Source organism: Hetaerina americana, unplaced genomic scaffold (genome assembly GCF_022747635.1).
Source record: "Hetaerina americana unplaced genomic scaffold, ioHetAmer1.1.p SCAF_178, whole genome shotgun sequence".
Taxonomy (NCBI): Eukaryota; Metazoa; Arthropoda; class Insecta; order Odonata; family Calopterygidae; genus Hetaerina; species Hetaerina americana.
The window spans coordinates 191,985-207,500 of NW_027286739.1; the positions used below are offsets into that span (position 1 = coordinate 191,985).

Below are 15,516 nucleotides of genomic sequence, written 5' to 3' on the forward strand. Positions count from 1 at the left end.
TTCTTTATTGTACAAAAATACATAGCTAATTATCAACAAATATTTATAAAATATTGTACATTGTTGATAGTGACAGTTCATATCGGTATTAACACACAAGAGCCTTTCACCTCACATATACCTTTCTATGGTCATGCCTCAGCAGAAGTAATAGTCAAGACTATATATATGTACATACATTAAAAACCATGAGATCAGAGTGGTTTATAATTAAATTAATACTACTGAACACTCAGGGTATGCTAATTATTTGTTTCTCTTAGAAAGTAAATGGTCTCTTGCATCCCATGTGTTGGGAAAGAAATAAGTTTAAAATACAAAGTAAAACATTGTGATTGTTACTGCAACTCAAGATGAGTTAATGTGCCATGTTCTATCTCTTTGGAAATTTCACATTGAGCCTCCTTATGCTATCCAGCAGCTATTACAAGAACTAGCAAAATAAATATGTACTTACTGGAGAATTTTTCTTTCACTTTAACTGGAACCTCTTAGACTACATACTAATTTGGAACTCAAAAAGTCTAAATGTCAGTCTCCAATTCTAGAAACAGTATTGTCAGTAGTTTTGTCCTTGCCTATCAATCAATCACAAACTAACCCACAACAGGAGAGGTAATTCTAGCCAAATGTGAGAATAATGCTTGAACAATAAGCTGTTTTATTACTCTTGTTGGACAATGTGTCTGGTATAAAGTGATACTGAAAAACATTCAAAAATTTTACTTAATGATATTAAATTCATATAGAAATTATTCAATTTAGATATATAGTTTAAAATAAAACTTGGCATAGATTAGCATTTTCTACTAATGCAAACAGATGTCAATTAAAGCTATCCAGCTGGCAACAATGAAATAGAATTTTGGTTCACTAGGTTAACCAACTAATTGTCAAATACAATTTCTTATGAAAACAATGTGCTCAGAGAAAATATTGAGTGTCAGACACATTTAAAGCCATTGTTTAAATGATTGATACTTAATTGAAACTCATCAGCCCTTACACCTGTTCATCAACATAAAAATGGTAGCAAAATGAAGGAAGTTAGAATGAATCGCATATGATTGTACATTTTTTTTTAAGAGAGCAATTTCAAGTGTAGTTCATTTTATACAAGTGAAATAAGTATACTGACACACAAAAGTTGCTCATCATGACTTGGATTTTAAATAGCTGAGGAGTGAAACAATTTTTCAAAATAAAATTCTCTTAAAAAATGCAGACTAAGCAAAAAGTATTTTTCTACAATTAGAAAATCACAAACAACTTTTCATAGACAGGATCAGTAAAACAACTTCTGCCTGCAGTGGAGAGCAAGGCAAGTGGCCTGGCCAATATAAAAACTTTCAATAGGCGGGCATCTTGCTGCACTGTGTGCACATGTCCGTGGAATGCCCACAAATGATGCATCTTGAAATCCTTAGCACCGCTATAAAAAATTAAGCTGGCTCACTTTCACAAAACAATATCAAATATTTTGTCAACAATAAAATATATTTAGGCACTCCGTTGCAGGAAAATATTCCACAATCACACTTTAAAATTCCCCATAAATTCTCGTATTTGATCAACTTTCACATGTATATTTCCTTATACATTTGCTTAGAAGTGATCAACAAGAACTGACACCTTCCCACTTCCACGGGATATGATTCCATTCTCTCCGGCAAAGAGGAGCCTTTCACCCAGATCGACATTTTTCCATGCCATGGGCTTGCCTGACTTTGTTTGACTGGCCCTGAGGGAAAGGTGAAGGAGGGAAGGAGATGAACGGGGCGAAGAGGCTGCTGTAGCCATCCCTACAGCATTGGCAGGAGAGTGTGGCAAAATAAGTTCAACTGGCTGCTGGAAACGAAGACCTTGGGGTCCACAGAAAACCAAAGGGCTCAGTATAGTCTCACCTTGAAATTAAGAGAGAAGTTCAATTATTCATTTGCTTCATTCATCCATTGTTCACTAAGCATTCCATTTACATTATGACCACAAGACATTAGGCAAATTAAAATGGCAATCAGCAAAAAAATAAAATGAATTGAATGCCCTTGGTTGTTTCTGTCCTTCATTACTTCCCTACACCATTCATTGTTGGATTATGGTAGCATGAGCATTTCTTATCCTGAACTTGGGAGCAGAGGTAATGCACAGCAAACCCCTTACATGTGTCACATTATATTTATCTATCATACATAACACTGTCCCTAACAATTCTTCCCATCTCACCATAGTTTCTTCTCTCACCTATGCCCCATTCATGCCTTTACTCTACATACATAATGAAAATAAAGTTGACTAGGACATCAACAGGTGAACATTTCACACAAATATAGGCCTAATAAAATGAAATTATTACATAATAACATGTCAATTCATGGAACACACATCTGCATGTTAAGTTTGGATTATCTAACTCCCCTTGGCTATAATTTTGAACATGAACTTAGAATGGTATGCTACATAAGTAGCTTAGAGCTATTTCATTTATCCTAAAAGATGGGTATCTCCAGTGAATGGCCTCTTTACTGCAAATTCTGTAAGACATAAATTCACAAAGAAGAATCCTGTTATATAACTGATCAGTTCACCAGATAAAAGCTTTTAGCTCTCTGATTCAAGACATTTAGAGGTCTCATTATTTCCTTCCCAAAAAACAAGAATCTAAAATAATTGTTTCCATTTGTTATTCCTATGAAATTTTCCCTTGTACCATCTCTTTCCCAATGCATGCTCAATTCCACACCTAAAAAGCATTATGACTAGTATTAAGAAATTTAATGTTCAGCAATGGAATTGATTCACTGAAACCTCTTAACTTAAATGAGTATGAAAAAATAAACTATTAAACTAAAACTATTAAAATCAGCTTATATTCAAGCTTCCAAAAATTATTTACTTGTACTGAGAACTAATTTAATGAGTGTATTTCATTGATAATCTAACTCCAGATACTGTGAAAGGGAGATTGCTGAGGATAATTCATTGAAAAATAAAATCAACAGAGCGACTGCAACCAAAGGCAGCACAAAAAATTATGCATGGACAACAAAATGTAGGTTACTTAACATGGGCTTAAGATGAATTCATCAAAAAAGTTTTTTTTTGTAATTCATGAAGTATAAATTTTGACAGAAAATTGGTTGCTTGCAAATGAATTACCTTTTGGGTGTGTTGTCACAAACATTGGTGAATACCTCATGAAATGGATGCTTATTCATCCACTTCATGAGGTATTCATGAGAAAGATGCTTATGAATCTTCAGTCTCCGCAACCTTCCATTAAATCTATGACAACAGATCCCCTATGTTGTAAAGGTCTAGGTCAATAATCTCAGATTAACTTTGGTATTGCATGAATCTTTACCTGGGCTGACCAACTAGAAACCAACTAAATTTTTATGATTTTATGCACAAAATTGTTGATAAAACATTTAAATCACAGTCAGATTTTAAAAAGTGCAGTTGGTAATGTTTAATATTGTGAGCTAGAAGGAAGGAACCATATATCTTAGTCATTAAAATTCCATTATATTGATCCATGGCTGGGTTTACCCAACTTTAATAGGTGTATTGACAGAATTTTAACCAGACACATACTGCCAATTAAACACTTCCCCTTGAATTAAATATCACAATTTCTCTTTCCATGTTACATCATTAGGCAAAACAAAATGTGTGTTATATCAAATTAATTACATATTTTTCACTTTACCTAAACATCATTTATGCTAGGCTGATATTCAGTTTTAATTAAAGAAAAAATAATTTACATTAGTCAATTAATATTTCATTTGAAACTAGGCGATTAAATATAAAATACAACTACTATTTTATGGCATTTTACTTCCTACAAACCAGAGTACAAAAGAAACTTAATTAGTATAAGAGAATATATAAAATCGATAAGGAAATGTATCAAGTTAAGCCTCATTTAGCTACATAACCTAGGCTAAAAAATCAACTAAGCTACAATTTAATATTTATATAATTTAAAATAAACTAGAAATCACTAAGCATTTCTGTAAAAGCACCATGCCATAAACTTTTTTAAGCTCTAAGAGTGATGCCAACTAAAAGAGTAGTGACTGAAATTACACTGAGCATACATACATATATGTATTTATATAGATACACACACTGCTATTTCAAGCAACAATGGGGATCTTAATTAGAACCTACTCATCTAAATGCAAGAACTAGTAACTGATCAAGGTGAACCTCATGGCATAAAAAATAGGTAAACTAGTTATTGATTTCAAAATTGGTCAGGTCACTAAAGGAAGGTAAGCATCTGACATAATATAAAGGAACTACTATTTATAAATATATAAGCTCAGCAAATGATGCATTCAAAATGCTCGAACACAATGCAATTTAAATAAGCAAAAGATTTTCACTCTATTATTTGACAAATGAAAGGAAAAGGCTACATGAATTAAAGGCCAACATTCTATAGCATTTATGCATTCACATTCTCCTGTTTAAATGCTAAAAATAAAGAATATAAATTCTATCAAGCCATATTCAACCATTTTTAGTTCACATCCCTACATTCACAAGTTGCTCTCTAGGATAAAAACAATAGAAGTGTCAATTTTGTATATGCTGTCTTAATACTAAGCTTAGCGATGAAGCAGGTGGATCTACACAATACTCAGTAATGGTTGCTTAGGCTCGCCCAATCACATCACATCTGATCCTATTACTAAAGTGGACTATGAGTAACTGGAAATGGCAAATATGAAAGAACATAAATACGTAGGCATCAATAGATTAAAGGACAAAATAAGTAGGTGGAAACTTGAATCAAAACTACCTCAGGAATTATGAACAGCAATAATGATGATAAGGTTATAAATGCAAATTAACAACTATTCAGCCCATAAAAAGCACTAAATAGAGAATAAAAATTATTACCTCCACCATCCATCTACAGTTTTTGAAAGTATACCTAATTTTTGATCTTCCACAAATACAGGGTTTACCATCACTACAATATATGAGGTTTAAGCGATTCAATGGTCACTCACAACACTTTTCCGGGTAAACATGATTTCTCTTGACCTTAATTGAAATAATATAAGAGATATCGAAGATATACACTTGGACCTATTATTTGAATTTTATGAATTCTAACAATCTTTCTTCAGAGAACTCATGTACTACGAAACAGTCTGGGTGTATGATATGATGTTTACAACAGCTGTTTATCTAAATGAAAAATTGGGACAAGTGGTGCTGCTTTCGACCTAATGTGGATCTCGGTGACCCAAATTAAGGAACAACTTTTTGATGTCATACATCCTTTGAACTATTGGTCGCAAAGACTTGCTATATTACAAAAATTGCTACATTGACATGTATCTGTCAACAGGCAGTATTATGCAAAATACATTCCAAGGAATATCCCTTCAGGCATTGTGCTAAGAGTCAAGGTATTAGTGAAGATATTCAACCTCCAACTTTACTGTGTTACTTTCAAGCTACCAGTTGTACATATCTCCCTTATGGTTGATCAACTTCTGTGAATCCAACTGGCCCCAATTTCAAAAACCATTTGTTGAAATTGGGGTCAACAACCATCATTATTGAGCTCTGAGAAGGGGACGGAGCCATGAAATGCTCAATGGATTACAGACTGATGTTGGATTAATGTTATTCCATTATGTTACATGGATGAATAAAAGTCTTAAATAGGTTTATGTTTATTCACACTGTAGTGACTTTTACTGGGTCATTTATTCAACACATGACTAATTTAAATTAAATGCTTCTGTTTTACACATGGGCTACTGAGAAAACTTTCACCAACTTTTACATTTCCCTGAACTGCTTTTCAAACATTTATATTTATATACTCGCATGGTCTACTTATTTTTGTGGGCTCATTTTCATTGGACATTATAAATATAACTTCTGCTTGCTATCTTGCATTTTTTAAACTCACATGCAGACAAGGATATATACCAATATTTTGGGCTCAAAGTGCACTTTGACTTGTGAGTAAAGACTTATGCTACATCAGGTGGACAATAACTTTAAAAAAAACTCCAGCAGGACTCAACTGCAGCATGAAAGGCTTCTCAACAGATTCATGATTCATCTCCAAGGGCTACAGACTTCCTCCCCATTGTGAGATATTGACGATGTATGGAAGCACTAGGAGTGGTTTTCAATTCTTAGTTAGGGTTGTCTACCAAAAATAAGAGATCAAAACCGAAGGAAAACATGTTCCAACTGACTAACTACCTGTTGAAATCCATATCTACTTTCTAAATCCCTGTCTGTTACACATGAATTCATTCACATTTTCAAATTAAAATTATTTTCTTCAATTCCCAAACCAAGACATTTTGTTTTTTAGCTCTTTTGGGGAAATATTTAAATACCAGAAGTATCATTCACTTGTCCTGACCATTTTGGATAAACAATCTTGAGCTGCAGAGAAGTTACTGAGCAAATAGTTGAATAAGTATGAGACATGTTTAGCATGCATGTCACCCATATTCATGCAAAAATAGGATATTTTATCAGTGGATTTGAAAAAATCCACTATTAATATTTAGCGCATGAAAACAAATTTATTCGACATCAACAATAGAAGTAATGGTCAAGTATCCTTAAGTTAATGAAGTACATAGTTATTTGTCAAGTAAACAACAGTAATCCTTTACCTGTCTTTTATACTAAAGAGTTCTATCACTCATATTCATATTTCCTTGTTTATTTTAAGAATGTGTTCATTTCAGCTGTAAAAATTACTTTTAAGATAGGGAAAGGATAAGCTTGTATGTAGAAGGGCCAAAAGCTCTTGAAATGATGGGAACCACCACTCTGATAAGCATAGGTCATTAGAATATTTTCCAACAAAAGCTGTGGCAAGCATTTCCATAATAATTGCATTAAAAAAAATATTTTATGAAAATTTTGAAACACGATTTAATTTTACAATAAAATTTACCAACCATTTGTCAGTGGAATAGTTCCATTCAGGCAATTAATTATAAAAAATATAAAATATGATAATATATAATTTGTAAGCATAACATTTGGAAATGGATATACCTGAAAATGAAGAGGAAAGGAGCTTGTTTCATATGAGCTAATACCTGATATTATTTCACTTTTCACCACCTATGTAAAACCTTTTCAATATGCACAGTTTATTAAATCCTTTAAAAATTCTTTACTCTTCATGCATGTTACACATAGCAACTTTCACCCAAGTTTTCCACTGGTTAATATAGCATTTTGACCTGCTTTTAAATACATCCACACAATCACACAAAAGCCACGACCTCTGACAAGATGCAAGCATTCAGTTGGAACCCCATGCGATTTTTCCACATACTTAAAAAAATAACTGCTTTTAACTCCTCCAAGCCTTGGCTATGGCCTTACCTTTATCTGCATCAAGCGGAGGCAGAACGTTTGCGTTGCCCTCATCCCCTTCGGTACCCTGCCCACCTGAATTTGCACCCTCACCACCACCACCACCTCGCGACACCCTCAAGTAAATCCTCTGTAAGGACCCTTCTGGAAGGGCCCCTGGCGGGATCACCAAGGACACCCCCAGGTTATTGCCACAGTCCAGCCGACCCCCTTCACTCCCAAATATGCCCTCCACAGATGCTAGAACCTCCCCACTACTCCTCTCTGTACTGTGACCATTGAAACCATTCACACCGCCACCGCTAAAGCCATGAGAAGGGGATAAGTCCCTGTTTCCATTGCAAATGGCCCCATCGCCAGACTTCCCTCGACCTTCCTCTTCCAATCCTTGGAGTTTGTATTCAGTTCCCCAATCACAAGCCTGCCCTCTGGAGGGAATGGAAGGAAGCAGGCAGATAGGTAAATGGAAACTAGGGTAAGACGGCTAGTAGAATGACTTAACAAAAATTATATTCAACTGTTTCAAAATGAGCATCCCTAAAAGAAATTGCACAGAGGAACTCCAAAGTGATTTGTCTTTGGTCTTTTGGAAATATAGAAAAATGCAAGCTGCCAAAAGTTAGCAATAATTTCTTACACACACACAGACACAATGGGTTAAATTTAACAGTCTTTGAAGCTGCTTTGCACCGACTCCAGTTTGAGTTTTTCCTGGCTCTGTCACTTATTCGAGGTAAAATTGTCTTTTAAATATTTGGAGATAACATACACTCAATTATGTTGTAATGAAGATGTGGAATTAAGGCATCCTGGAATGATGACCTGAATTCATTTATGAAGCACTGATATCGTTGTAAAGATCCAATAACTTGTGTAATCAATGAGTATACAGTATGGTCATAAAAACTGAGAATTTCAATGAGTACAGACCCTGACTAAGTCGAGAGCACATAATGATATGGTTTTCACAGCTTTATAGTTTTTCCCTAGTAGCCTTGGGCCTAGGATTTTTAAAAATTTCAAAATACCGTCAAAATTTAAAAGACATGGAAGATTTTCGGAAATGTAAGTAATGAAAGCTTATTTTTCCTACTATTTTTGAGATTTTAAAATAATTTTGGCTAAAATGTTTTTCCTCCAAATTGAATGTCTTCCTTTACATTGAAACATTTCAGTGCATAAAATAAATAATCAGCAAAATGTTTGATTACTCTTTTAGAAAGACTGTTGATTTGGATATTAAAGTCATCAAGGTATCCATTATTTAATTTTTTTCACCATAGCCTCATACAAGGGTATATACATAATTATGATTGAAGTATTAGACAGCAAGAAATGGCTAGAATTCATAGCAAAGAGAAGGGTGGGTACTTAAAAGTCCTAATACTATTCCTGGTTTATTACTTAAGTTTCACAGAGAGAGACTCCTAAAAGCAAACTCTTTTTCTCATGATTTTACTTATATGAACTGCACTCAATTTCATTTCCCCATTCCAGCCATTTATATAATCCCATAATTGAGTGAAACCATGAAAAAAATAAATATTTAAGACAACAAAAATATCAAAATATTCAAAGCACATATCGACACAGATACAATACAAGGTAAAAAGATTAGCCCCAAAGGTTTGAAAATGAAAAACAAATTGCAATTATGTAATGCTTGGTGGTGGAATTTTTTACAGTAAAAAATTATAATTTTCTATAAAGTTATCCCCATATCTCATTATCTAAATCATATTTTTGTGATATGTGAACTACCTACACCAAAACGAGACAAAGAGTTTGTTATTCAATAGATGTGTCCACATAGTGGAAGCCACAATAGTATAGAATATTGATAAAGATTTGGAAAAAAAAATTTATTTTTTCCAAAAGTTAAAAAAAAAGCATGATTGAAGATTGAAGTATTCAAAAAGTTTAGTCAATACATTCCGAATCTGGAGCATTAGGGAGAGGTGCCAATCCTAAGTAAATAGTATCTCAGGTCCTCAAGGTGTAGTAGCATGGTTGAAGAGTACCATTCATAAAAGGCTAGGGTGCATTTCCATCCATTATCCCCTCCCTTCTCATCTGCCCATCAACTCAAGATATCTTTACCATCTCTACACATATGCAGTAAAGTAATAAAATACAGTAATAAAAGGTGGTCTACAGCATACGAGACAAATTGCATGGAGCCAGAAACTGAGATAGAGCAAGGAATAACAGCTGATTAAGCACAAAAACAGCTCAAATCAAATTGCATAGATGATGGAGTTCCTTTACGCAATCCAAGCTCCACATCCAAAGATTTGAGGGGTTTTACCTGTATATCATGAATTGAAATTTTAGTCAATATCATTACAGAGATAAGGGAAACTAAAATGCATTAGGATATTCTCATAACTACAGAGTGCTATGGTAAATTATTTCATACAAGTTGCTAAAATATATTTGCTAAGTTGATCACATGATTTCATATATACAGCAAGAACATTAATGCAAGAAATAAAAACTTTGAAGAAGTTTAAAATAGCATGTTTTTCATTTTTTTAGGCTAAAATTAAACAACTATTAAGAAAACTTAGAAACCAATACCTCAGAGCATGCAGCGATTAACAAATAGTGGAAGTTAAGGAATAATTATTCAATATCAGATAAATTCAATATGTACAATTTTTCAAATAACTTGTATATTCATTTATAGTATTTTTAAACTATTTATATGTGTGAAAACACTTTATTCAAGCTTAAATATAAAAATTATTAATATTTCCAGCAGCAAAGTATCTTAGTACACAATGGCAAACTTCACCATTTGATAAGCGTAGTGGAAAATTGGTTACTTTGTTAGTACATAAAATAATGGTCAAAACAATTTTCTCTGGGAAAAAAGCATGATACAAAGAATGAGCCTGAGTGCAAAATTTCAGTGCCATCAATGGAGTTAACAAAAACATAGAATATAGGTAATGCCTTGCCTCTGAAATTATGGGAAGTTACTTTTTTCACTGAGAGCAAAATGAATGACTAAGATATTCATCTTACTTATTAACAATGAAAATTACTGTACAATGTCACAAACAAACCTTAAGTGGCAAATACTAAATTAAGATTAATGTAAAAATAATGAGAGTTTTGACATATGTTATCTTGTCATAAATTAAGAATGTCTGATGGTGCAGAATGAGCCAGTTTTCAATGAATCTCCTTTTTCAAGCAATGCATATTTTTAGTTTTATGTAGTGTTACAAGCTGACTAGCCTCTTTCAGCAAAGTTATTATGCAATGAAAATACAATATGCCAGAACTCATGTCACTGGTTCTTAGAAATAGAGAACATTTACTTCGCATAATTTTATAGAAGCACCACAACACCAAATTAGAGAACATAGAGCAACTTGTAAATTGCCAATATTTTTTTTCAGCTGCCTAAATTATGCGAATAATTCATCTTTCACAATATAACATAACAAACGAAAGAAAATGTATATAATAAATACATCATCCAGAAAGGGTCATTTCATATGAGCATGATACCCTGTTAGATTTTTGCATCCATAATAGTTTTTTACTTTAAATCTCTAAAGCAACCATAACTACTAATCAATATTTAGCTACTATTCATTTTAATAATCATCATATATTACCCAACAAGGCAAAAATGTTTATATATTAATGATGAAGCATTGCAATGAGTTAGTTTTTGTGTTTTAAATTTAAGAACCCTTTAGGTGATAATTGTTGTTGCATTAAAGTGTTCATGTTTCGATAAGCACTACATTATGGTATTCGCTGACTAATGATCAGTAAGGCATTATTGAAAAGATAGTAAGTAGCCTGAAGGCACAATGAAATGGACACTTGGACTGACTGGGTTCATCTAAATTTTCTCCAAAATAAGACATTAAGGCACCTGGGTTTACATAAAAGAGTGGATTCATACACTCTTTTCTTTCTTTTGATCATCCTCACAATAAAAGGAGCCACACATTGAGTATTTTCAAAAAGTCACAGCTAACCCTGAAAATGTGTAACATAATAGACAGATAAAAGAAAATGCATAAGCCTTCATTTTTAATATCCTCCATTTCATATTGTTAAAAAATTCTTGAAAAGTAGTCAAAATGAACCCAGTGGAGTGATTAAACAATTTAAATTCCAAATCCAAAACTTTGAAAATAATTATATATATTACCACACTAGTAGGGGTGAAATAATTTGAATAGATTAACTAAAATAAATCCAGAAACTGCAGTTAAATGATTAAAAACCAAATATGATACATAACAATGATTAATTCATGAGGTAGTTTAAAATAATACTTTTGCTAGTTACTCTTTCCTATCGTAGCTAACCTTTCACTAAATGATTAAGATAAAAAATATCCATATTTTTAATTTAAACTTTCTTCCAAGTCTAGAATGCATTCAGTAGTTATATCAATTAGAACTATGTAACATAGGACCTGTGTCATTTATAAAAAAACTTATATCAATCAGTTTTTTAATGACAATGATAGGGGACCCTAAATAGTATCAAAATTTTAATGATTCATTCTCACATTTTCATAGAATAAATAATTCTTGGAAAAAATATTTATTGCCCATGCCACTAATTAAAAACACTCGCCTACAAGGGAACTGCTGCCCACTGTAATGTTATACGGCATAATTTCATCAGAGTCTGACTTTCAGCATTAGTTTCTTCTGACTTTAGCTGGATTACCGTATCTTCAGCAAAGAATTACCTGTTGATTACATTGGTTTCAATCTTTTAATGCCATTTTTGCACTAAATTAATACATATATACATAATTCAACAACTCAAACAAAAAAAAAACTTCATTGGGTGAAGAGATAATGTTCTTTGATTCCCCTTCAACAAATCACTGTTCAGCGATCAGTGCATTGGCATTTCTTGCCAGGATTCTGGCATATGAAAATTCCTCAGTATATAAGTGTAGCAGGCATATTGCAACCAATGGCCCACATACTATCACTGGTGATCTTAAAGCCTTCTACTACTGTGCTTTTTGGGTTTTTACGTTTCTTGTCATGGTGAACTAAACAACTGTGTATACATATTGGTAGTTTTCCTCCGTACATTTTTCACTCGTGGTCGTGGAAACTTTTGAAATCAAAGACTTTTGTAGATCTCAGGCATGGTCTATAAATGTGTCGGAGTACAAAAATGTGGTGAGGTACCAGGTTTTAATTTCCATGAACTGGTGCAATGACTCACACCAGTGAACAACTCACCAAATCCTTGACTGATTCCTTTGAGATTCTATTTTTCTATGGAATGGAAGATACACATGACTGTTACAAAATGATCCAAACCGCTTTTAACTCTCTGTGATTTCACTTCTGAACTTTTCACTTCATTATTTTCAACTCTGAAGAACTGTGACATCAAATGTGTAGCGTTTGCAATCTATTGGGCATCAGCAGTAATACCCCACATACACACACACAAAAGAATTCTCATGTTAGAAAAGACTTCTATTTCCAAGAGAATGTCTAAGTAAGCTCAACAATACAAATATGCTGGGAATTTGTCCCTTGTCTAGAGTTGGGTTCTGAAAAGAACATTTGTTGTCAAACATATGATGCAATATTAAGAAGGCCCATATGCTATTCCCAATGAAATACTAAGACTGGAACTTTCTGAACACATGATTTTTCCTTCTCAAAGAAGTTTAGGTATACAATAACAAACAATGAATAAAAACAACCTTCATTCATAAACAATATCTACCTGATCCATTTTTGGTAATTTACACACTGAAGTTTTCCACACAGTTCATATTTTTTCGACTGAATTCTAAGCATCATTGTTTTGGGACAATTGTGCCTTTTTATAATTTTGCACCAATTATTTACAAAAGGTATTTGAAAATTAATGGGGCCTTTGAAATGATGCCACAACAAATAAAAACCATGTGGAAAATTAAGATGTCTAAATACTAAATCTATTTCATGCCATTCCTAAAATTTAGGCCTGAGAAAATTATGTGAATAACCATCCGATAACTGGAGAAATTTTAATATTTTACATTACACCTGTGAATTAAGTGCAAAAGTTATTACTTGATGTTTGGCAGGTTCTTATCCTTCAATCAGGAGACATTAAATCATAATATTTTCTACCTACACACACCATTGATTAGAGGTCATGAAATAAATAAGAGATTCAATGAATAGCCATTGAAATCGCACTGCACATGGCTTTGGCTTGATTTATCACCTCATAGCTCCATGCTCCACAAAAAGGAGACGGGGGTCATTTGGCTTCTTGTACAGTTCAAAGGCACTTCCCCTCTGCTCACGATTGGTAAGATCGAGGCCACTTAATTCACGGCTATCAGGCACCCCGGGGCCTCCTCCATTGCTATGGTGATGGTGGTGGTGGTGATGACTGGGGTGTGGCGGAGGATACTCCCTTGGGGGTGGCACATTGTAGTAAAACTGTCCCCTAGGCAATGGGAAAAAATGAAAAATAAAACATTTAAAATGCCCATGGCACCACACACACACAAGGGAACACTTCACAAAATGAACAATGGGTATTACTAGAATTTCTTATAATTCTTGGAGGTCAAAAGAAAATGTAGGTCCACTGTTTTTAACATAAAAGGAGTACAAAATGAAGTGCTTTCAATTGAATTCACATTAAGTATGAAATGCTGTGAAATTGAGCCACAGGAGGTCTCTTGACTTGTGCTTATCTGTCGAAGTCACTCATTAAATTGATGTTGACAAACATGCCATTCTTTCCTAATTTTTCTCCTGAGCATTTGGGATCTGATTAGGTATTTTTTTGTGGATCATTCCTCATTGCTTTTTGAGCATACTGTACGTATGATGTCAGGCATTAGTTTCAGTTTGTACCAGTTACTTCACCCACCAGTCACCATGATGACTTACCGCAAACTTTAACTGAACTCATATCTAAAAGGAGTACCATGCTCATCAGAAATTCCTAATTCTAGTTTCATATTCCTGATTTGCACATCAAATTACTAATTATTTCAAAATATTCAGCCCTTTCTCAAATTTGTTCACAGAATTTTTGAAGAAATTTAGTTATTCAAGAATTTTTCCTTGCTTCCTCAACTGAGGGATCGCCGTGTCAATCAGTTACACACAGCAGACTGTTTAATAGCCTACAGATGTGATTGCAAATAGGATGATAGCATATAGACGAACCGTACTTTTCATTTAGGTGAGATTTTGTTAATTTTAGAATGAGAAACATAATTTGATATATTTTCTAGGAAGCTTTCTATGGAAAACGACTAAAACCAAGACAGTTAAATGCTATGAAAATTTGAGGTGTGTGACATCTGATTCAAATCAATAACAATGATACTGTTGTTTGGGATGCATATAATTAAGAATGATTCTAATGTAAGGATTTAAAAATGCAAAACTTATTTGTCTTGATTTGGATTCAAGATGATTCCTTCGTAGTTGAACTAGTTAAAGCAATCAGCTGGATATAGATGAATTTGTTTTCATATCCCGATCTAGGCAAATGATTTTTGCAATGTGAAATTATGACATTTGTGTTAACATTAGTAGAAAATTCTGTCAACGTAACTGCTATGCCATTTCCTGCAGTTTCTTTGAGGGCTGATAGTGTTTAATGGGTATGAAGTGCACAGCAGTAGTGATCTAAACTATTGCCTTCAACACAACAGCAAGGAATGAGGAGACTTAGCTTACCTTGGAGGTTTTGCCATTGGTGAAGACCTCTGCTGCTGCATGTGCAGGTGAGAGTGTCCCCCTGACCCTCCACTGTAGGGCGGTTGGGGATAAGGGGGCTCCCCTCCAGACGTCACATGGTTCCTCTCCAGGCTACCCCCTGGAGTGACACCGGAGTCCAGATCTTCACTCCCACCATCCCGCGAACTTCCCCCATTAGGGATGTGAGCAGAGTAGGAGCGAGAGTGGGATGGGGGAGGTGGAGGGGGCGGGTGAGGTAGGTGGCTGCCTCCTCCGCCACCCCAGAAAGCATTCTCGTGGCTTTGAGGCTGCTGAGGGGGACGATAGTTCTTCGGCTTAGGGGGTGGGACTGGCTTGTATGGTATGCTACTATTGTTTGTGGTAGGAGCAGGGGGACCAGGCTTGGACCGATGAT

The 15,516-nt window shown here is 34.1% G+C and overlaps 1 protein-coding gene across 1 annotated transcript in view; it reads right to left on the reverse strand.

The window, feature by feature from the left end:
• Nucleotides 1-1,769: 1,769 nt before the first annotated feature.
• pyd (zonula occludens-like protein polychaetoid) overlaps nt 1,770-15,516 on the reverse strand; it is a 106,013-nt gene continuing 92,266 nt past the window's right edge. The window contains exons 20-22 of the mRNA XM_071584310.1: nt 15,102-15,516; nt 13,621-13,848; nt 1,770-1,904 (exon numbers count right to left, since the gene is read on the reverse strand). The exon at nt 15,102-15,516 is cut by the window's right edge and continues 5 nt beyond it. Of these exons, the coding sequence (XP_071440411.1) occupies nt 1,901-1,904; nt 13,621-13,848; nt 15,102-15,516 (647 nt within the window). The 3' untranslated portion in view covers nt 1,770-1,900. The remainder of the gene's footprint in view (nt 1,905-13,620; nt 13,849-15,101) is intronic.